At 46.6% G+C, this 22,607-nt stretch overlaps 1 protein-coding gene across 9 annotated transcripts in view; it reads left to right on the plus strand.

Moving 5' to 3' along the window:
* The window catches only part of FGGY (FGGY carbohydrate kinase domain containing), a 239,001-nt gene that overhangs the window by 71,032 nt on the left and 145,362 nt on the right, over positions 1-22,607 (plus strand). For all 9 annotated transcript variants that reach the window (XR_011558588.1, XM_070746020.1, XM_070746019.1 and 6 more), the window contains one exon: positions 12,117-12,232. Coding sequence is in view for 8 of the 9 variants with exons in the window: in XM_070746020.1 (XP_070602121.1) it covers positions 12,117-12,232 (116 nt within the window). In the remaining variant the exon portion in view is untranslated. The remainder of the gene's footprint in view (positions 1-12,116; positions 12,233-22,607) is intronic.

The raw sequence follows: 22,607 nt of genomic DNA on the forward strand, positions 1-22,607 counted from the left end.
CTTTGCCATGTGTTTCTAAAAAGCTCTTATTGCTTTACTCTGAAACTCCATATTCCTTGTTGACCCTACTCTACCTAAGCCAGTTTTACCCAGGACATGACCCATTTTTTTTCTCTTTTGCTGGCCAGGGAAGGAAAATCCAAACTATATCATAGCAATTACAAGAGCTAAGACAACCTCTAATCCCATCACCCAAAGCAGCACAGAATGTTTGAATCAGTTCCAGTCAAAATTACCTTCTTTTGATTCATGCTAGAACCAAACCAGACCATTCTGTGTTGTACATAACTCATACAACATACTCATTTTGTTTTGAGTACAAACTTTTGAGGTTTCTTTTGTAAACTCCACTACAGACTTCCATACGAAGGCTGGAGCTTTTGCAGATGTAAATAATAAAGATTGTTGTTTTTAAAAATGGAATAAGTCAGTTATATTTATTCAAAGATAATCTTTAAATCGGAGGGGCTTGAAAATTGTTCAAGCTGGAGCATGATTCACATTTTGTATGTTAATATGTAGAAGGGAATGCTGTTAATTTAATGGTTTTGTATTTTTCCAGCTTTTGTAAGGAAACTTTCATTTACAGAAATAAGTGTGTAAGAAATGTGCATTTTATGATAAATCACATACAATATCTATATTTATGATATAATATCATTCAAATATTAGTTAATAGTAGAATGTAAGTACTGTTATCCTTGACCTAACCACAGTTGGCATCAGGATTGCCATTAATCAAGGTGGTTGTTAAATTATTTTTGTTATTATTATTATTAGATTTGTATGCCGCCCCTCTCCGAAGACTTAGGGTGGCTCACAGGATACGATATAAAACAGTGAATACAAAACAAATGTAATTAATTAAAAAACTATGTAAGCTAAAAACCCAGGATATTAAAATCAATCAAACAATTCAATTGCAGCCATACATCACATTTATTGTCCAGGGGGTCTAGATCTAATTGCCCCAAGCCTGGCGACATAAATGAGTCTTGAGACTTGTGAAAGGTGAGGAGGGTAGGGGCAATGCACATCTCTGGGGGGAGCTGATTCCAGAGGGCCGGGGCCCCCACAGAGAAGACTCTTCCCCTAGGCCCCGCCAAACAACATTGTCTAGTTGATGGGACATAGAGAAGGCCAACGCTGTGGGACTTAACCGTCTGCTGGGATTCAAGGCAGTTCCATAAATAATCTGGCTCGATGCCATGTAGGGCTTTGTAGGTCATTACTAACACTTTGAATTTGAATGAGTCATGCCTGATTTTCCAAGCTTTTTTTGCCATGATTGTTAAAAGAATCACTGCAGTTGTTCAGTGAATCACATGGTTGTTAATCAAGTCTGACTTCCCTCATTGATTTTGCTTGCTGTAAAGATTACAAAATTGATATTGTTTGAAATGTGTGTGTTCTGCATTTGAAGCAATTTCAAGTTGAGTTTACATCTAAGTCACTTTGACAGTAAGTGCCAATGTGGTATAGAGAGATATTTGTGAGATTAAATCTGCAGAAAGTCAGATTTATCCACTCTGAACGATGGAAATTCCTGCTTGGAAGAATCTGGGAGAAAACAAAGACAGAGTTCCCCTGAATTATCTCCTAGATAAAAGGGATACAAATATAAATAACAAGAGCAACATAAATTGTTTCCGGAAAGCTGGTATATGAACAATATTTTCTTACTAAAAGGCAATAGAAGATTTATAGCTCTAGAACTACTGTTTTGAAGTTTAGCTGACAAAATGTCTGTAGATTGCTTTCATTAGTGTAAAATAAATTACCATTATATATCTATTTGAAGCATTTCCGAATATCAACTTAGAGGTAGTTCTTGACAACATTCTCATTTCTTTTTATTTTTTTACTGAATGCCTGCGAAGCTTTCTTTTGTTAATTTAAAATTGCATCCTCTGCAAATTGGGTTTTTACTAATAGGATGTCGTCCCCTGCTTCTGTTTAACTGTCTTTTGTGATGTTTACTGAGAATATTTGATACCTTCTCTGTGGCGGCCCCGACCCTCTGGAGTCAGCTCCCCCCAGAGATCAGAATTGCCCCCACCCTCCTTGCCTTTCGTAAGCTCCTCAAAATCCACCTCTGTCCTCAGGCATGGGGGAATTGAAGTATTCATTCCCCCCAGGCCTATACAATTTGTGCATGGTATATTTGTGTGTATGTTTGGCTTTTAATAAGGGTTTTTAGTTATTTTAAATATTAGATTTGTTATATGTTGTTTTATTACTGTTGTTAGCCGCACAGAGTCTACGGAGAGGGGCTGCATACAAATCTAATAAATAAATAAATACATACATACATACATGCATACATACACACATACATACATACATACTCCCTGCTGCTCAGCGTAATTTTTGGAGCCTTTCCTTGGATGGTTGAGTTCCCTCCAGCCTAATTTCATTCCCCATTTTCTTACTAATTTCTAAAAGAACAGTTTTCCAAGAGTATTACAGTGCAATAGGGATGTTCCCATCTGAAATGTGATTGTGTCCCTTCTCTTTGTCCAGGGAATTTGGTCTTATCTAGGCAGCCATACATATATCTCAAGTTTGCCTCCTGCAATGGACACTGCTTCTTGTTTTTAACATACCTTTCTTCTGTTTAAGTGCTCCTAAATTGTGTGGCGATAATAAGACCAATCATATTATGATTAAAGTTCTTTTTGCATGAAATATTTATGATATTACACTACCTAAAGATTAATAGCTTCGCAGTAAAGTATGATAGCCAATGATGTCTGGGCGGGGGTGGGTTACTCCCAGTTGGAATCAGTTCTCCAAAATCGGTAGGGTTCCACTGGTGATGTCTTGATGACGTTACTGAACTGGATCGGTCGGTGCCGCTTCGTGGGTGCCGCCATTTTTTTAAAAAAATGTTTTTTATTTTTATTTTTTTTTGTTCTGCGCATGTGCAGAATCCGAGTTTGTGGCACTGTGCATGTGGTTGCTGGGTTTTTTTTCCAGTGGAGTTTGTTTTGAATTTTTTTGGAGGGTTTTTGCACTGCGCATGCGTGCATACACCCAAGAGGCATGGCCACACAGCGCAGGAGGAAGCGAACCAGCAGTGAGGTAAGTTGGAACACACTCTAGTCTGGGGAAAGGGCCAAGAAGAAGCAACATTGAATATAGTGGTGGAATATAGTCTGGATTCTCAGGAGGGAGAGGCTTCCAGAGGAGCAAAACCAAAATAGTTTGAGTGGGAGAAAGGGAGTCAGAACAATTCCTCTCTAGAAATTCTCAGAGTCTATGTTTAAAGATATAAGATGAGGGTCTCCAAACTTGGCTATTTTTAAGACTTGTGGATTTCAACTCCCAGAATTCCTCAACAAGCAATACTTTATTCTCGGGTTTGAAGTCCACAAATCTTAAAGTCACCAAATTTGGAATTTTCTGGTGTAAGAAGTAGTTTGGCAAGATTTCTGTCTATGGGCGAGCAACAATAAGGGAAACTGTTTAAATGAACCTCAATATGTTTTTGTTGGGTTTGACTAAACCTGATAAGCTTGTCCCCATTGCATTTGGTATTTCAAATATACAAATAGGGCAGAGCTTTCGATAGATCTTGGCCTTCTCCGGGTCCCGTTGACTAAACAACGTCGTCTGGTGGGTCCCAGGGGAAAAGCCTTCTCTGTGGTGGCCCCAACTCTCTGGAACCAGCTCCCCCCGGAGATTAGAACTGCCCCCACCCTCCTTGCCTTCCGTAAACTCCTTAAAACTCACCTCTGCCATCAGGCATGGGGGAATTGAGGCATTCCCCCCTCCCCCCCGGCCTATACAATTTATGTATGGTATGTCTGTGTATATGTCTGGTTTAATAATGGTTTTTTTTAATTTTTTAAATTTATTAGATTTGTTGTGAATTGTTTTATTGTATGTTGTGAGCCGCCTCGAGTCTACGGAGAGGGGCGGCATACAGATATATATATCATATATATTCTCTCCTTATCTCTTATATCATATATATTCTCCACTGCACTGCTTCAGAGAGTCCAAGGTGGGTTATTATTCAGCCTGATTGGCAGGGACTGAGTTAAAAATTAGCATAATTGTTATGTCCCGCCCACCACTACCCTCCTTAGGTCAGTCTAAAAAACTCAGTCATAGTGTAGGGACGCTGAGTTTTCTCCTCTCTACGGAGAGTAAAATTCTTTTAATAAATGCATGTTTTTCTCTAATTGTTTCTTCTTTTCTTTTTCAGGAAGAAGAGAGAATGGATTTTCCTTGAGAGCCTCTTCCCTCTGGGGTACTGCTCTCCAACGCTTCACCCCTGAGAGGCCTCTGCTCTCCGGAGCACTGCCTTGTAGACAGGGAGGATGACTATGGGGTCCCTGACGTTCGCGCTCAGACCCCCCCCCTCGCCGTCGCCAGATTATCGCTCTTCGGCTCGGCTGTCCTGAAGGAGATCAGCTGTTTGGTGGCCTCGCAATCAGCCGCGGAAGACGCTTGGAACCGACAGAGAAGCCGCGACGCTTCCCGATGCAGGGATCAGCTGTTTGGCGGCGCTATAAGCGGCCGCCAATGATTTATAATGGCGTGACGAGCCGCAGATGGCCAGAATAGCCGCAAAGCCGAGGGGGCTCCCAGTGAGGTCACGTAGCTAACCGGGACCGCAAGGGGGCAATATGGCGGTAACACCGCAGCGGGGGCTCCCAATAAGGTCACGTAGCTGACCGGGAGGCAGGATCGCCATTTTGGGGTGGTACCCACCGAGCTGCCGGCAAGAAGGCAGGGTGAGTCCTCAAGCCACCGAGGGCAGGATAGCTCCGCCCCTCTTTGTGGGGGACGCCATTTTGGAGCAAAGGTGGGGGCCATCAGCCAGTGAGTCAGCAATTGCTAGCACTCCACGGCGGCCATTTTTCCTCCACAGGAGGAGAGGGGCGTGGCCACGGCAATTCAGGAGACCAGTCTATCCCAACCACCTGACAGGAAGTTGGTGACTAGTTCCTCCGGGGAATGAGATAGCATATTCTCTAATTGTGCTTTCCAGTTCCTGTTATATCGAGCCCTTGGTTTTACTGTACTGTGAGTGTTGATCATTTATAATGTCTCAACAACAGAATAATCCAGCTGACCCGGCTGTCCCCTCCACTAGCAAGGGGAAGGATAAGAGCCAAAGCTCTAAGTCCAAGAGGAAGTCTTCCCAATCTTCAGCCTTGAGGGAGGTTGAGAAGAAGATCAAGGCCCTAGAGGCCCAATTGGAATTGAATAAGCCAAGGCAAGGCCCTAGCCCTTCTGCCACTTCCATTCCACAGCATCAGCACAGCCCCTCGGTCACTGTTCCTCCCTTTGAGGGACCACATCTCTCTGCAGCTGGGGAATTGTCTCCTGACCGGCCATTGAGTGCTCCACCTCCATCAGAGGGGATTCAAAGAGCAGAATGGTCCAGACCATCCCAATCATGGTCTCAATCTGGGCAGCCGCCTGCAGCCACCTTTACCCCGACTGCTGCGGGGCTCAGGGGCCCCATGGACAACTGGCAGGCTATGTCCCCCTCAATACAGGACATGATACCATCTGCATATTCCCAGGGTATTGCAGTGGGTGCCCAGCAACGCCGATCTCCTCAACCAGCCCGAGCCAACAGATCAGACCCTTGGACAGCTCCTGCTCCTGCTCCTTCCTTGCATGATTCCTTTCAGGAAGACTTGGATCCAGGAGAGATGGCCTCAGATGCAGAGGATGAGCTCTCAGGGGATGAGACCACCCTACCAGAGCAGCCACCCTTAATAGGACTGTTCAAACACTCCTTGTTTAGGACCCTCTTGAACAAGGCCAAGGCCACGCTGCTGCCAGATAACTCATCTAAACCAGCTGGCCAAGAAAGTAGGCATCATGCCAGCGGCCAGGCTAATTAATGAGCCCCAGAGGGAATCAGAGCATATCCCTGCCGTGCCTATCTTCGCAGAAAATATTAAAAAGCCCTGGCAGAACCCATCAGCAGCCCTGGGTCCATCAGTTATTGACAGGAGATTTTATTCCTTTGATCCGGAGGTGGAGGACTTACTCCAGTACCCTTCAGTGGACACTCCTGTCACCTCTCTGATGTCCAACGCAGTGGTACCTTCAGAGATGGCAGATGGCCTACGCCCAGAAAATAGAAGGGCTGAGAACCTGGTCAAGAGAATGCACCAACTTTTGGCCTGGTCCCTGAGGGCTGCTTCGGCGGCCTCCTTCTTCAACAGGGCCTCCATCTTGTGACTCCAAGATATGCTCTCCAGGCTGGGCCCAGAGGACGCTCGCCTACGTCAGGATATTAACAAACTCATTGCCACTACTAAGTTCTCTGCAGATGCCACCCTAGCGTCTGCAAGATTCTCATCTCGAGCATTGGCGACTAATCTCTCTGCCAGAAGATTGGTTTGGCTCAGGTCGTGGCAAGCAGATGTGAAATCGAAATGGCACCTTGCCACTGCACCATATCAGGGTACTAAACTCTTTGGTGAGTCGTTAGACACTGTCCTGATCGAAGACAGGGACAAGAGAAAGGTGTTGCCACGGTCAGCGAGGAGACATGATAGGCGAGGGGCCCCCTACTTTCGCAGGTAGTCCTTTCGGCCAGAGACATCCTCGACCTCATCCCCAGTTGCTCGGACCTATGGACAGGGGACATATACCCAACCGTCCTTTCGATCTGACAGGGGCGGATACGGAGATAGAAACCGCCAGTTTCAGCAGTCTCGCAGATCCTACAGAGGTGGCAACAGAGGGGGATTCCGCAAGCAGAAGTGACTCCGGCCACGACCCGCCCATAGGTGGACGCCTGCAATTCTACACCGAATTTTGGGGCTCCATCTCCACCGACGCATGGGCCTTAGAGACTGTGAGCCAAGGTCTGCGGATAAACTTTTGGCGGACCCCTCCAGTCAGATTTGTACAATGTCCCATCCTAAGTCATCCTCAAAAGAGATCTCTTATTCTTCAAGAGGTCCAACACCTCTTGGACATTGGGGCAATAGAACCGGTCCCGGCAGAGCAGAGAGGCAAGGGGTTCTACTCCATAGTGTTCGTGGTCCCCAAGTCCTCCGGCGGCTGCCGCCTGATCTTGAACCTCAAACAACTGAACATTTACATCCGGTATCAGAGGTTCAAGATGCATTCACTACAAACCATCCTGGCCTCCATCCGTCATCGGGATTGGATGACCTCAAGGTCTCAGGGAGGCGTATTTACATGTTCCGGTTCATCAGCAACACCGTCAATTTCTCCGCTTTTGCCTCCAGGACAGGCACTTTCAGTACAAGGCCATGCCCTTTGGCCTGTCCTCAGCACCCAGGGCCTTCACCAAGCTCCTGGATGCGTTAACAGCCAGTCTCTGGTCACAGTCCATACGGCTCCTAGCTTATTTAGACGACATAATCGTCCTTTCCAGCAGCCCTCAACGGGCCAACCAGGATTTGGCCCAAACAATAGACTGTCTTCAAAGGGCAGGATTTACAATCAACCACGACAAGAGCCACTTGCACCCAACCAGGTGTCTGCTCCACCTGGGAACGACAATAGATTCTTCCTCCGGCATGGTCTTCCTGTCATCAGAGAGGCAGAGGAAAATACGGACACTGATATACTCAATATCACGCCGCACCAGGATTCCCCTGGCACTGCTCTCCCAATTGCTGGGAGTCTTCATTTCATGCATCAATATCGTACCATGGGCTCGGCTGCACGCCCGACCCTTACAGTGGCTCCTTCTTCCATTCCAAAGGGCTCGGCTAAGCAATTCCAAGCATCAAGTGCACCTGACCACAGCAGTTCGGCTTTCCCTTCCCTGGTGGACCTCTCCAGCAATAGCCAGGAGTTCCCCCTTTCTGTTCTATCAGGAGGTGACTATCCCCACAGACGCCAGTCTGTCCGGATGGGGAGCGCATTCCGGATCCCAGGTTGCGCAGGGCAGATGGTCGGCCTCAGACCTGACAGATCCCAACATCAACCTCCTGGAACTACGGGCAGTCTTCAGAGCACTGCAAACCTTTTCACAGACTGTAGCGGACCGTCACGTCCTCATACTAACAGACAATGTGGCAACAAGAGCCCACATAAATCACCAAGGGGGCACACGGTCGGACCGCCTAATGCAGGAGGCGCACGCCCTGATATCTTGGGCGGAGATTCACCTCGCCTCCATCCGTGCAGAACATATTTCAGGAGTGGATAATACGCAAGCGGACTGGCTCAGCCGCACAACAATAGACCCGGGAGAATGGTCCCTGAATCCAGAGACATTCCAACTGATAGTCCACCGTTACGGCGTTCCAGTCGTGGACCTGTTTGCTTCACATCTCAACCACCAGGTCCCACGGTTCTTTTCCCGGTTCCCAACGCCGGGAGCCAAGCAGACGAACGCACTCCTGTCACCATGGCCGACCGGTCTCCTATACGCCTTCCCTCCGGTCAGTCTAATACACATAGTAGTAGCCAAGATCATCGTGGAAGGAGCAGACATACTCCTGGTAGCTCCTTTCTGGCCCAGGCGCCCCTGGTTCGCCGACCTGATGGACCTATCGCTGTCTCCCCCATGGAGGATTCCATGCCATCAGCTGACTCTGACACAGGGCTCCATAATTCACCCGGAGCCGCAGTGGTGGAAGCTTGCCGTGTGGCAATTGAGGGGAACCGCTTGAGGGAGAGACAGGTGCCGGATAATGTCATCCACACCATACAAGCGGCACGGCGCCCCTCAACCACCCGCATATACCAGGCGACCTGGGCAGCGTACAGCACCTTTTGTAGGGCACAAGGGGTCTTACCCTCTGCCTCCTCAGTCCTCAATCTACTGGAGTTCTTGCAGAAGGGCCTCGACAAGGGGTTGACTCCTAACACCCTTCGCAGACAGGTAGCTGCCATCGCAACTGTGCTCCGGCTGGACCCACTCTGCCCAATCTCTCACCATCCTTGGGTCAGAGATTTTCTCCGAGGAGCAGCGAACCTGTCCCCACCGGTGATTCACCATTTTCCATCCTGGGACCTTCCCTTGGTTCTCCAGGCCCTCACGGCTCCTCCTTTCGAACCTTTGAGGGAGGTTTCACTGCGCATCCTTTCCATTAAGGTGGCCTTTTTAGTGGCCATAACCTCCGCACGCAGAGTTTCCGAGCTAGCCGCCCTATCGGTGCGCCCGGACTTATGCGTGTTTCACCCGGACAGAGTGACTCTCCGCTTGGACCCTAGCTTCATGCCTAAAATCAATACTCGGTTTCATAGGTCACAGGACATAGTGCTCCCGGACTTTTGCACCCATGGCTCCCACCCATCGGAGCTCTGTTCGCATAAAGTGGAGGTTCGCAGAGCAGTGAAAATATACGTTCGCCGTACAACTGCATTCAGAAGATCAGAAGCTCTCTTTGTTTCCTTCCTTCCCGGTTCCATGGGGAGGAAAGTTTCGGCTCAGACTATCAGCAGATGGATCCGTTCCGGTATCATTGAGGCATATAGGGCTAAATCAACTCCATTACCGGACAGGATTACAGCCCACTCAACCAGGAGTGCAGCCACCTCAGCGGCTTGGACCATACAAGCGCCAATTGAGGACATTTGTAGGGCAGCCACTTGGGCTGCACCCACAACATTTATTAGACATTATCGTTTGGACTCGTTTGCTTCTACTGAGGCAGCCTTCGGGAGAAGAGTATTACAAAGAGTTTGTGTTCCAGTACCCCTGGGCCAGCCTAACCTCCCTAAGGTGTTGCTTGGGTATATCCCACCTTGGACTCTCTGAAGCAGTGCAGTGGAGAAGGACCGTTGAACGTACCTGAACGGTCTTTTCGCTGCACTGCGAAGAGAGTCCAAACCCGTCCGGCTTTTTGCCCAGGTGCACAGTTCAGTTAATTTCTATAGTTAAAGTTTGTTGAATAAATTTGCCTTGTTTCACTATTCCTTCGTTTTTTCTTGACTGACCTAAGGAGGGTAGTGGTGGGCGGGACATAACAATTATGCTAATTTTTAACTCAGTCCCTGCCAATCAGGCTGAATAATGACCCACCTTGGACTCTCTTCGCAGTGCAGCGAGAAGACCGTTCAGGTAAGTTCAACGGTCCTTCTCTCCCTCTCATCTACTCTTCTTTTTACTTTCTATCGTTATATATATTACTTAATGCCTATTCTCTTCCATATGTATTGTATACTGGACAAAGAATAAATAAAATTAAAATAAATAAACAAATAAATAAATAAATAAACTACTACTACTAGCTGATACTTCTATAAGCACCCAATTTCTAAGTATTCTCTGAACCATAACAATATATATGATGAAGTTCCAATGCCAAGCTGGAGAAAGACAAGTATTTAAAAAAAGCTATTCTAGATTGGGGTGATAGGCAATATCATAGGTAGTTTATGGACATGACCTGCCATCAGTTTTTTTACTTCGTTGTAAAGATGAAACACAATAAAATTAATTATTGCAATTAAATTCTGTCACTTTTAAATATGCTAATGCTCCAGATTTTTCTGACAGTATGATCATTAACTCACAAGGATTGTTATTCCTGTTGTTTTCAAGCTTTTAAGAAGCTAAATCTGATTTTATATTAATTTCACTTGTCTTTTATGCTCGAAAGTTATTAGTACAGGCATGACTGTTACAATTCTCATTCCATACCAGGAATCACTATAGTGAGATTTGCTATCAGACTTTCAAAAACCAGGATAGTGAAGTCTCCTGACATTCTGAATTATTGTTTGTATATTAAAGTGGGACTTTTAACAAGAGCTAATTTTTAGGACATTTATATGTTCATGTGAATAGAAAAAATAAGAAGCAGAGCCAAACAATCATGAAATACTATTGATATTAAATATATACAAATTCCTGCTGCAAATAACGGGTAATAATGCAGCTAATTCTAGTTCTGTTAGGTTAAGTAATAGCTGTAGTGGATAAGACACATTTTATTGATTCAAAAACCTAACTAAATAGAATTAGACATCTTGTATTTTAGTTTAATAATTAAAAATAATTTAAAAATCCTTTGTTGCAAGAATGGCAAGTTTAGGGTTAGGATTACAGTGTTCTAAGATTTACGTATATACAGTGGTACCTCGGTTCTCGACCACAATCCGTTCCAGAAGTGTGGTTGAGAACCGATTTGGTTGAGAACCGAATTAATTTATCCCATAGGAAATAATGGAAATGGATTTAATTGGTTCCCAGCCCATTGACTTGCTGGGAACCAATTAAATCTACAGTATTTCCTCTATTTCCTATGGGATAAGGATCTGAGGGGACGGGGTGAGAGGGAATGGGAGTCGGAATCCCGACACGCCCCTCCTGGCCGCCCTCTTAACAGCCTCCCAGTCTCTACGTTGTAACTGCTCCAAGCTGCAGGAAGGGTAGGGCTGGCTGCAATACCGGCAGTTTTGGGGGGCTCCTTTCCTCAGCGGTTCAGTTCGGTACCTCCAAGCAGCTGCACCAACTTTTTCCTTCCCGGCAGCGACGGCTCCGGTGGCTTACCTTCATCACATGACGTTCCTGACGCTGCTCCTCCTCGTAGGGAAGCCGCCGGAGCCGCCACCGCCGGGAAGGAAAAAGTTGGTGCAGCTGCCTGGAGGTACCGAACTGAACCGCTGAGGAAAGGAGCCCCCCGAAGCTGCCGGTATTGCAGCCAGCCCTACCCTTCCTGCAGCTTGGAGCAGTTACAAGGTAGAGACTGGGAGGCCCTTTAAGAGGGCGGCCAGGAGGGGTGTGTCGGGATTCCGACTCCCATTCCCTCTGACCTCGTCCCCTCAGATCTTACATTTCGGATAGTAAACAAAATTTTCTGTTCAGTATCCGAATTTTTGTTTGGATACCGAAGCAAATTTTTGCAGAAAAATTTGTTTGAAATCCGAAATGTATGAAAACCGAGGCGTTTGAGAACCGAGGTACCACTGTATATTTATTATGTGTATAATGATACGTGCATGTATGAAGGGGCAGAACTTGTATCACAATAGTGTTTTAGTTCTATAGTGATGGTTTTGTTTTATTTTTTGTCTATCCTGATCCGTAGAAATCACTGTTTAATATCTGGATCTAGAGTATCAATTCTGATAATTAGAATATCATGATTTTGTATTCGTCTATAAACCTTTTAATTTAAAATTAAGCTGTATCTTTTTCTCAATAGATCTTTGTGCACACTTGTATGTAAGTGGACATACTCCTCAGAAACTGGCTGGGATGATAGTTTTTGGAAATCAATTGGATTAGAAAATCTGATGGCAAATAAATATTCAAAAATAGGTAATGTACAGCATTGAATTCATTTTAACTATGGGATCAGTAAGAAATTTTAAGGCTAAATAAGAATCAATTCAAATTACAGTGAACCCTCGAGTTTCGCGTCCTCAAGGATCGCGAAAGGGCTATTTCGCTAGTTTTCAACCCGGAAGTAAACTCCACCATCTGCGCATGCGTGCCCTTCCACGCATGCGTAGATGGTGGAGTTTCCCCGCCGGGCAGAGGCTTCCCTGGGTCTTCCCCCTCTTTCTCTATGTTGCTTCTTCCTCTCTCACACTCTCTTCCTCCCTCTCTCATCTCTTTCTTTCCTTCTCTCTCTTTCTCTATCTCTCCCCCTCTTGCTCTCGAGCGGCCACCTAGCAGCTGATCTGCTCGGCAGCGCAGCAGCAGCGAGGAGCCGAAGATCTTCGGCTCCTCGCTGGTGCTGCGCTGCCGAGCAGATCAGCTGCTAGGCGGACGAAGGAACCTTCCCTGGGTCTTCCCCGCCCGGATCTTCGGCTCCTCGCTGCAGCCGCGCGCCCCTCGCCTTCGCCTCACCTGGCGGGCGAAGGAGGGCGCAGCTCCGGCCGCTCGCCTCGGAGCCGGTCTGCCTCACTGCCTCCAGTCCGCGGCAATTCCCCTCAGCACGCTGCCGGATCCAGCGGGGGAGGGGGGGAAGCGAAGGCGCGGCGATGGGCAAGGGCTGCCAGTGAGCCTTCTCCGTCCCTTTCCTGCTGCACCGGTCTGGGGCCAAGTGGGCGGGGGGCGGCCGGGACCTCGCCTGTCTCCGCCGCCCGCATCGCCCCTCCGGCGGGCCGGCCTCCCCCGCCCGCCTCTGCTGGAGCCGCCTCCCCGACTGGCACAAAAGGGCCCCGCCCGCCCCGCCCCGAAGCTTACCTTGCGGCGGGATTCCCTCCCCCCGCAGCCAAAACTAAAAGCCTGTCTCTTTTTTTTCTTGCGGCGAGCCCAAGCCGTTTCTCTCTCGACCGCAGCCGAGCTTCTCTCGGCCCCCTTTGGCCCCGTCGCCTCCTCCCCGCCTGCCTTTCCTCGCCAAGCGCACGAAAAAAAAGAGAGAAGGCTTCTACCAGAAGCGGGTGATGGCGGAGGAGCTCCGAAAGCTGGCTAGCGGCTTTTCCCCCGCAAGAGATCCTTCATGCCCCTGCCCGCCGTCCCCGGCTTCTGGTAGAAGCCTTCTTTCTTTTTTTTCGTGCGCTTGGCGAGGAAAGGCAGGCGGGGAGGAGGCGACGGGGCCAAAGGGGGCCGAGGGAAGCTCGGCTGTGGTCGAGAGGGGAACGGCTTGGGCTCGCCGCAAGAAAAAAAAGAGACAGGCTTTGAGTTTTGGCTGCGGGGGGAGGGAGTTAGGAAAGTCCTACTTCTCTCCCCGCAGCTAAAAACTCAAAGCCTGTCTCCTGCCGCCCGGTTTAGCCAGGACACGAGCGGCGAAGTGACACCCCCCACCCCAGCACTTTGAATCCCGCCGCAAGGTAAACTTTGGGGCGGGGCGGGCGGGGCCCTTTTGTGCCAGTCGGGGAGGCGGCGGTGGCTGCAGCAGAGGCGGGCGGGGGAGGCCGGCCCATCGGAGGGGCGATGCGGGCGGCGGAGACAGGCGAGGTCCCGGCTGCCCCCCGCCCGCTTGACCCCGGGGGGCTGAAGGGAGCCGGGCGGGGGCTACTCCCCCAGCCGGTTAACTTGAAGCGCTCGATTAACCGGCTGGGGGAAGGCAGGGCATTTGCCTCCTCTTTCCAGCTGAAGGAAAAGCAGACAACTGCCTTTCCCTCGGTCGCTTCCCGGAGACCGCTTTGGAACATCGCTTTGGGAGAGGGGGCAACTGTTCCCGGTTAAGAAGCAAGAATCCACCCCCTAGCCAAACGGCTTTTTTCCTGTTTAGCACGGCGTTCGAGCGCTAAAGACGAAAAAAGCCGTTTGGCTAGAGGGTGGAAGTGAAAGTGAAATGCCGGCGGCTCTAGCAGCTGCTACAGGCAGCATTTCACTTTCCCTCCCAGGCAAAAAGATGCCGGCATTATGGGCTGATGGGGCCGGACTTCCCAGGCGGAAGGCGTGCCCCTCTCCCCGGCATCTTTTTGCCTGGGAGGGAAAGTGAAATGCCGGCGGCTCTAGCAGCTGCTACGAGCGGCATTTCACTTTCCCTCCCAGGCAAAAAGATGCCGGCATTATGGGCTGATGGGGCCGGACTTCCCAGGCGGAAGGCGTGCCCCTCTCCCCGGCATCTTTTTGCCTGGGAGGGAAAGTGAAATGCCGGCGGCTCTAGCAGCTGCTACGAGCGGCATTTCACTTTCCCTCCCAGGCAAAAAGATGCGGGGAGAGGGGCACGCCTTCCGCCTGGGAAGTCCGACCCCATCAGCCCAGAATGCCGGCATCTTTTTGCCTGGGAGGGAAGGTGAAATGCCGCTCGTAGCGTGGGCGGGCGCGCGCGCGGGGACCCCAGCTTCGCTTCCCAGCTGGGAAGCGGCCCCAGCAATGGCGTGGGCGGGCGGCGCGCGCGGGGAAACCCCAGGCGCGAGCAACGGGGTGGGCGGGCGAAGGGCGGTGGAAGTAAAAACACCATCTGCGCATGTGCAGATGGTGTTTTTACTTCCGCACCGCTACTTCGCGAAAAATCGATCATCGCTTGGGGTCCTGGAACGGAACCCTCGCGATGATCGAGGGTTCACTGTATTATTATTATTACTATTACTATTATTATTATTATTATTATTATTATTATTATTATTATTATTATTATTTATTAGATTTGTATGCCGCCCCTATTATTATTATGTATTTGGAGGACTTTATTTAAGAAAAGAGTTGTATCCCTAAACAACTTCTGTTGTAACATTGTATACTATATTCTACATTTTGTGGTAAAACATTGCTGTAACCTTTCTGTCTAAATTATTACAATGGATACTTACTGCTGGCATTCTACACTGGTCAAACAAACAATGTTAGAAATACTGTATTTGAAACAGAGTATATGTGGTAGTGGTGGTTGTTCAGTCAATAATACAGGCCAACATATAGTAAAGATATTATTTACAAGATATGCAATATCACCATAATATTACACACTAATCATGATACAATACATAATACATAATACACACAGTTCCATATCATTTAGCACATAACAATACCTTTTAGTACATAGCAGGTACATTAGACCAAGTGGCACACAGCAATTACATATATTGTCTTATTTGAACAGAGCAAAGAGCATCAATACTAACCAGCATATATACACCAACAACCAGCAATACAATATAATGCAACAGAACAACACAATGCAACAAAGCTCAACAGAATGCAACAGAGAGCAGCACATCTATCTCCCTTATATGTCTAAATTGCAGCCTAGCTCATAATTGCTACCTAGCTCTTAAAGTAATACTACTATTTTCTCCTAACATACAATGCTGGTTTATCTTCACATATTGAAAACCCAACCAATTACAATACGTAGTACTGATACTTACTTTACAAAATCTGGGTACCTGATTAGAATCTGGCTAAACTTTTTGTTTCCTGTTTCTAGCTTTCATTTGGCCAAGAACTGATGTAGATATAACTCGTAAGTTATGCTTGAATTAAGAAAAGGGGAGGGTTAACATGTATAATAGGACTTATTCTGGCTTAATGTTTTTAGTGATATACTGCAAGTACATCACTAAAAAGTAAATCTATTTTAGAAGCATTAAATTTTCTCAAGGAAGTATGACTATAGCTCACTCCTGTTTTCACCCTCACAAAAACCCTGTGAGGTTGGCCAGAGAGAAAGGAAGTGGCCCAAAGACATGATGTAAGATTTTGTAGTTCAGGGTGGAGTGAAACCAAGGTCTTAACTGCTACATTATACTGTCTCTATAATAAAGCTATGTAAAACTTGATTCATTTAAACACGGTAGAGGAAAAACTAAACAAAGCATCTAATATTTATTCATGGTAAAATAAATGAAAACAGAGGTCTAATGGACACTTTATTATTAAGGTTTTGTGAGTTTCAGGCAGGGATCAGTAATGGGTTTCACTTATCTTTGCTACTGGTTCGGAGACGTGCACATACATGCCGCTTCTGTGCATGCGCAGAGCATCCGTAATGACATCCGGATGGGTGGGCGGAGCCTCCCGCTGCCACTGCTACCGGTACACCCGAGGGATGAACCGGTAGAAATCCACCACCGATTGGCGTTTATTACAAGATCACCTGATGAAGTGGACAAGGCCATTGGAGCTGTGAGTTCCGCCACCTGTTTACTGGATCCGTGTCCCTCCTGGTTGGTCTCGGCCAGCAGGGAGGTGACACGGAGCTGGGCCCAGGAGATTACCAACGCTTCCTTGGGGAGGGGAGTTTTTCCATCACTCTATAAAGAAGCGCTTGTGCGCCCCCTCCTCAAGAAGCCTTCCCTGGACCCAGCCGTACTCAACAACTATCGTCCAGTCTCCAAACTTCCCTTCATGGGGAAGGTTGTCGAGAAGGTGGTGGCACTCCAGCTCCAGCGGTCCTTGGAAGAAGCCGATTATCTAGGTCCCCAGCAGTCGGGCTTCAGGCCCGGTTACAGCACGGAAACCGCTTTGGTCGCGTTGATGGATGATCTCTGGCGGGCCCGGGACAGGGGTTTATCCTCTGTCCTGGTGCTCCTCGATCTCTCAGCGGCTTTCGATACCATCGACCATGGTATCCTTCTGCACCAGTTGGAGGGGTTGGGGGTGGGAGGCACTGTGCTTCAGTGGTTCTCCTCCTACCTCTCTGGCCGGTCGCAGTCGGTGTTAGTGGGGGGTCAGAGGTCGACTCCGAGGTCTCTCCCTTGTGGAGTACCTCAGGGGTCGGTCCTCTCCCCCTTGCTATTTAACATCTACATGAAACCGCTGGGTGAGATCATCCAAGGACATGGGGTGAGGTATCATCAATATGCCGATGATACCCAGCTTTACATCTCCACCCCATGCCCAGTCAACGAAGCGGTGGAAGTGATGTGCCGGTGCCTGGAGGCTGTTGGGGCCTGGATGGGTGTCAACAGACTCAAGCTCAACCCGGATAAGACGGAGTGGCTGTGGGTTTTGCCTCCCAAGGACAATCCCATCTGTCCGTCCATTACCCTGGGGGGGGAATTACTGACCCCCTCAGAGAGGGTCCGCAACTTGGGCATCCTCCTCGATCCACAGCTCACATTAGAGAACCATCTTTCAGCTGTGGCGAGGGGGGCGTTTGCCCAGGTCCGCCTGGTGCACCAGTTGCGGCCCTATCTGGACCGGGACTCATTGCTCACAGTCACTCATGCCCTCATCACCTCGAGGTTCGACTACTGTAATGCTCTCTGCATGGGGCTACCTTTGAAAAGTGTTCGGAAACTTCAGATCGTGCAGAATGCAGCTGCGAGAGCAGTCATGGGCCTACCCAGGTATGCCCATGTTTCACCATCACTCCGCAGTCTGCATTGGCTGCCGATCAGTTTCCGGTCACAATTCAAAGTGTTGGTTATGACCTTTAAAGCCCTTCATGGCACTGGACCAGAATATCTCCGAGACCGCCTTCTGTCGCACGAATCCCAGCGACCGATTAGGTCCCACAGAGTGGGCCTCCTCCGGGTCCCGTCAACTAAACAATGTCGGTTGGCGGGCCCCAGGGGGAGAGCCTTCTCTGTGGCGGCACCGACTCTCTGGAACCAACTCCCCCCAGAGATCAGAACTGCCCCTACTCTTCCTGCCTTCCGTAAACTCCTCAAAACCCACCTTTGCCGTCAGGCATGGGGAAACTAAACATCTTCCCCTGGGCACGTTGAATTTATATATGGTATGCTTGTGTGTGTGTATGTTAGTATAGGGGTTTTTCTTAAATTTATAATATTTTAATTAATTGGATTATGTATTGGATTGTCTTTTCACTTGTTGTGAGCCGCCCCGAGTTTTCGGAGAGGGGCGGCATACAAATCCAAATAATAAATAAATAAATAATAAAATAAATAAATATCACACATTGTTAATTCTCCATTGACAACAGACAACTAACTGTGACTGAACAGCAAGTTCTACCAAAATGGTAGATTGTCATTGAGAGATTGGAATATTTGGTCTGTTCCTCTTTTTTCAGCAAACAGATTCTAACACAGGATAAAATCTTCAAGTACTGAGATTTAAGGAAGCTATTCAAATTCTAAAATGGTAGTTGACAGAGATGCCTACAGAGGAGAGTCAAGGGAGCAGTAAACACTGAAAACCCCCATCCTATGGGATATCTCTCACAGTTGATATCTTAATCCAGTTTTCATTGACGTTCTGTCAGTCAGTCAAAAGATAAATAAAGGAATTTCGCCACTACATACACCATTTTCAAGGGAAAATCAGAATGTAACTATAATAAATTGATATTTTTCCTTGGCTTTCATTAAATATGACCCTACATTATGATTCTAAAGTACAGCTGTGCCCCGGTCAAGTGTGAGGTAGTATTTATTTATTTATTATTTAGATTTGTATGCCGCCCCTCTCCGCAGACTCGGGGCGGCTCACAGCAAGATACAGCAAAACATGACAAATCCAAATAAATTTAAAAGATTTTAAAGATTTTAAAAGAACCCCATTTACTAACAAACACCCACACAAACATACCATGCATAAATTGAACATGCCCGGGGGATGTGTTTCAGTTCCCTCATGCCTGACCGCAAAGGTGGGTTTTAAGGAGGTTACGGAAGGCAGGGAGAGTAGGGGCAGTTCTAATCTCAGGGGGGAGTTGGTTCCATAGAGTCGGGGCCGCCACAGAGAAGGCCCTTCCCTTGGGGCCTGCCAACCGACATTGTTTAGTTGACGGGACCCGGAGAAGGCCCACTCTGTGGGACCTAATCGGTTGCTGGGATTCGTGCGGCAGAAGGCGGTCTCGGAGATATTCTGGTCCAGTGCCATGAAGGACTTTAAAGGTCATAGCCAACACTTTGAATTGTGACCGGAAATTGATCGGCAGCCAATGCAGACTGCGGAGTGATGGTGAAACATGGGCATACCTAGGTAAGCCCATGACTGCTCTCGCAGCTGCATTCTGCACGATCTGAAGTTTCTGAACACTTTTCAAAGGTAGCCCCATGTAGAGAGCATTACAGCAGTCGAACCTCGAGGTGATGAGGGCATGAGTGACTGTGAGCAATGAGTCCCAGTCCAGATAGGGCCGCAACTGGTGCACCAGGCGAACCTGGGCAAACGCCCCCTCGCCACAGCTGAAAGATGGTTCTCTAATGTGAGCTGTGGATCGAGGAGGACGCCCAAGTTGCGGACCGAGGGGGTCAATAATTCTCCCCTCCAGGGTAATGAACGGACAGATGGGATTGTCCTTGGGAGGCAAAACCCACAGCCACTCCATCTTATATCCATTTTTTGTATCTCTTCACAACAGACTTTCTTAAAGTATGCAAAGAAATGCCACTTTTTAAACAGTCGCCTGTTATGACAAGGTGACCATAGCTCCATTCAGAAGTAAGAAAAGTGAAAAGTTAAAGGTTTGCTGTGGCATGTATATTCCTGAAAATATTAATACAAACAGCATCAAGTGCCACTGCTTTTTTTCCAAACCAATCCCAACATGCCAGGAATAGATAACAACCTTGAAACTACTTGGCATTTACCATGCACCCTTCTTTTTTAGAAAAAAAAATTGTTACATACAATCATTAAGTGTTGTACCTCATGATTCGTGGCAAATGTATCTTTTTTTTATGTACACTGAGAGCACATGCACCAAAGACAAATTCCTTATGTGTCCTATCACACTTGGTCAATAAGGAATTCTGTTCTGTTCTACACTATTCTGTTCTATTCTGTTCTGTTCTATTCTATTCTATTCTATTCTATACTATACTATACTATACTATACTATACTATACTATACTATACTATAATTTCCAAAGCTAACATAAAAATAAAAAAAAAGAAATAAAGCAAAACTAGAACCATGTGCTTAAAGACAAAGATACACAATCTACACTACTTTGTCATTTTGTCATCATGCACCCTTCTGTGTTGCACTCCAAAGCAATTATGTGAATCACAGATTGCTCACTCTACATAGTACAGAAGGGTATTTGATTTGGACTGGTATACCTCCTGCTGTTTCTAGTAAAAAAATCTGGATTTTTAAAATGTGATTAAGTTGATATAATTTAACATGCTTTGTGAATTCAAGTATAATTATTTTACCAGTTTGAGCCAAAGTTTAATGACAGTGTTAATCTCATTAACTGCGCAGTACTTAAAATGGATTTCCATTTAAGACTGTAATGTTCATTTGGTGAAATTTTTCCAGACTAATTGTAATCAATTTTCCCTGTTCACTTAATGGGCTCTTAATGGCTATGCTAAACAGTCATGGCATGAATGGGAACATTAGCATACATTTTTAAATAATTACTTATTTTAAAATACCCTTCACAGTTAATCATTTAGATTTTATTTTTCAGCTGCAGTGTAATTTTCTAAAAAAAAAATGGAAATCAGAAGATATCAGTAATAAATGTACGAAGTTTTCTTGTATTAAATAACATTTGTGTGCTACTTATTTACATTACATTGAAAATTTTGTATTGGCTGGTCTTCATTTATTATACCACTAATAAAGAGTAACATCCAGTGTTGGGCTCCTACCGGAATGGCTAATTATGCACAGCTCCGCGGCTCTGGCGCGCAAGTGTGGAATCGAGCACAATTTTGCTTCCTGCACCTGTGTAGGTAGCAAAATCTCGCAAGGGGATGCACGTAAGTGCACGTTTTGGCGAGGTTATTTGCTTGCCTGCATGCAGGGAAGCAAAAAACCTCACCGAAACAACACTTCCCTGTGTGAGATTTTGTGTCATGCGGGAAGCAAAATTGTGCTCGATCTCACACTTGCGCGCCAGAGCCGTGGAGCTGTGCGCAATTATCCGTTCTGGTACGAGCCCACCACTGGTAACATCATATACTAAAATCTATGTCAGATGAGAAGAGGAAACTTGCATGCTTTAGGATACTTTGCTCTAAAAGTGAAGAGAATCGTGCTGTATATTTCCTGCCTTAAAATTTGTAGGTAGGTTTTAAGTTTGGTTAGAAAGGCATTGGGATAGATTTATCCATAAGAAAGTACTTCTGTCCAAATTGTTCACAAGGAATTTTGACCTGTGTGTTGAGTGAACTTTGTCAGGCTGTCATCTATCTATCTATCTATCTATCTATCTATCTATCTATCTATCTATCTATCTATCTATCTATCTATCTATCTATCTATCCATCCATCCATCCATCCATCCATCCATCCATCCATCCATCCATCCACCCACCCACCCACCCACCCACCCACCCTATATACCTACCCATCTATCCTTAGACTCAGGGAAGCTTACAACACATTAGCAATAGCACTTTTTAAAAACATCATATTGCCATCATATTGCCCCCACAATCCAGGTCCTCATTTTACCCACCTTTGGAATATAAGTTAGAATTTGCTTCTTGGGTTTGTTCAATTAACATCAACAGTTTTGGGACTGGTGGCTGAAATCTATGAAAACATGGTTACAGGAATTTGGTATGCCTAGTTTAATAAAAAGAAGGACTAGGATTGACATGATTGCAGACTTCCAATATCTGATTGGTTGCCACAAAGAAGAACCTGTTCTCAAGGTACTTGGTGGCAGGACAAGGTGCAAAGGATAGAAACTAATCCAGGAGAGAAGCAACCTGGAATTTAGGAGAAATTTCCTGACAGTTAGAATAATTAATCTGTGGAATGACTTGCCTCCAGAAATTGTGGATGCTCCGATATTGGAGGTTTTTAAAGAAGAAATTGGACAACCATTTGTCTCAAATGGTATACAGTTTCCTGCCTTGGCTGGAGTTGGACTAGAAGACCTCCAAGGCAGGGATGAGTTCTGCTGGAAACTCTGCTTCTGTGCATGCGCAGAAGAACCCCCACCCCCACCCCCGGAAAAAATCATTTTAAAAATCATTTCCTTGCCTTTCGCAAACTTCTTAAAACCCACCTCTGCCGTCAGGCATGGGGAAATTGATTCCCCTGGGCTGGTCCGTTTTATGCATGGTATGTTTGGTATGTTTGATTGTTTTTACATTAAGGGTTTTAAACTGTTTTAATAATTGGATTTGTAGTATGCTTTATTGTTGTGAGCTGCCCCGAGTCTTCGGAGACGGGCGGCATACAAATCTAATAAATCAATAAATTAATAAATAAAAAATCCCTGTCTTTTGAAACTACAAACAATGGCTGTTAAAATGAGATTCCTTAAATGCTCCAGGTTACTTTCATAGGAGAACATAAGGTTTTGGCTGTGTTCTATTATGTCATCTAATACAGTGTTCCTTAAATTGTATTTCATGGAGCACCAGCATTCTCTGAATAACACGACATCTTATTAACATGTTCCCT

This window comes from Erythrolamprus reginae, chromosome 3 (genome assembly GCF_031021105.1).
Source record: "Erythrolamprus reginae isolate rEryReg1 chromosome 3, rEryReg1.hap1, whole genome shotgun sequence".
NCBI classification, from domain to species: Eukaryota; Metazoa; Chordata; class Lepidosauria; order Squamata; family Dipsadidae; genus Erythrolamprus; species Erythrolamprus reginae.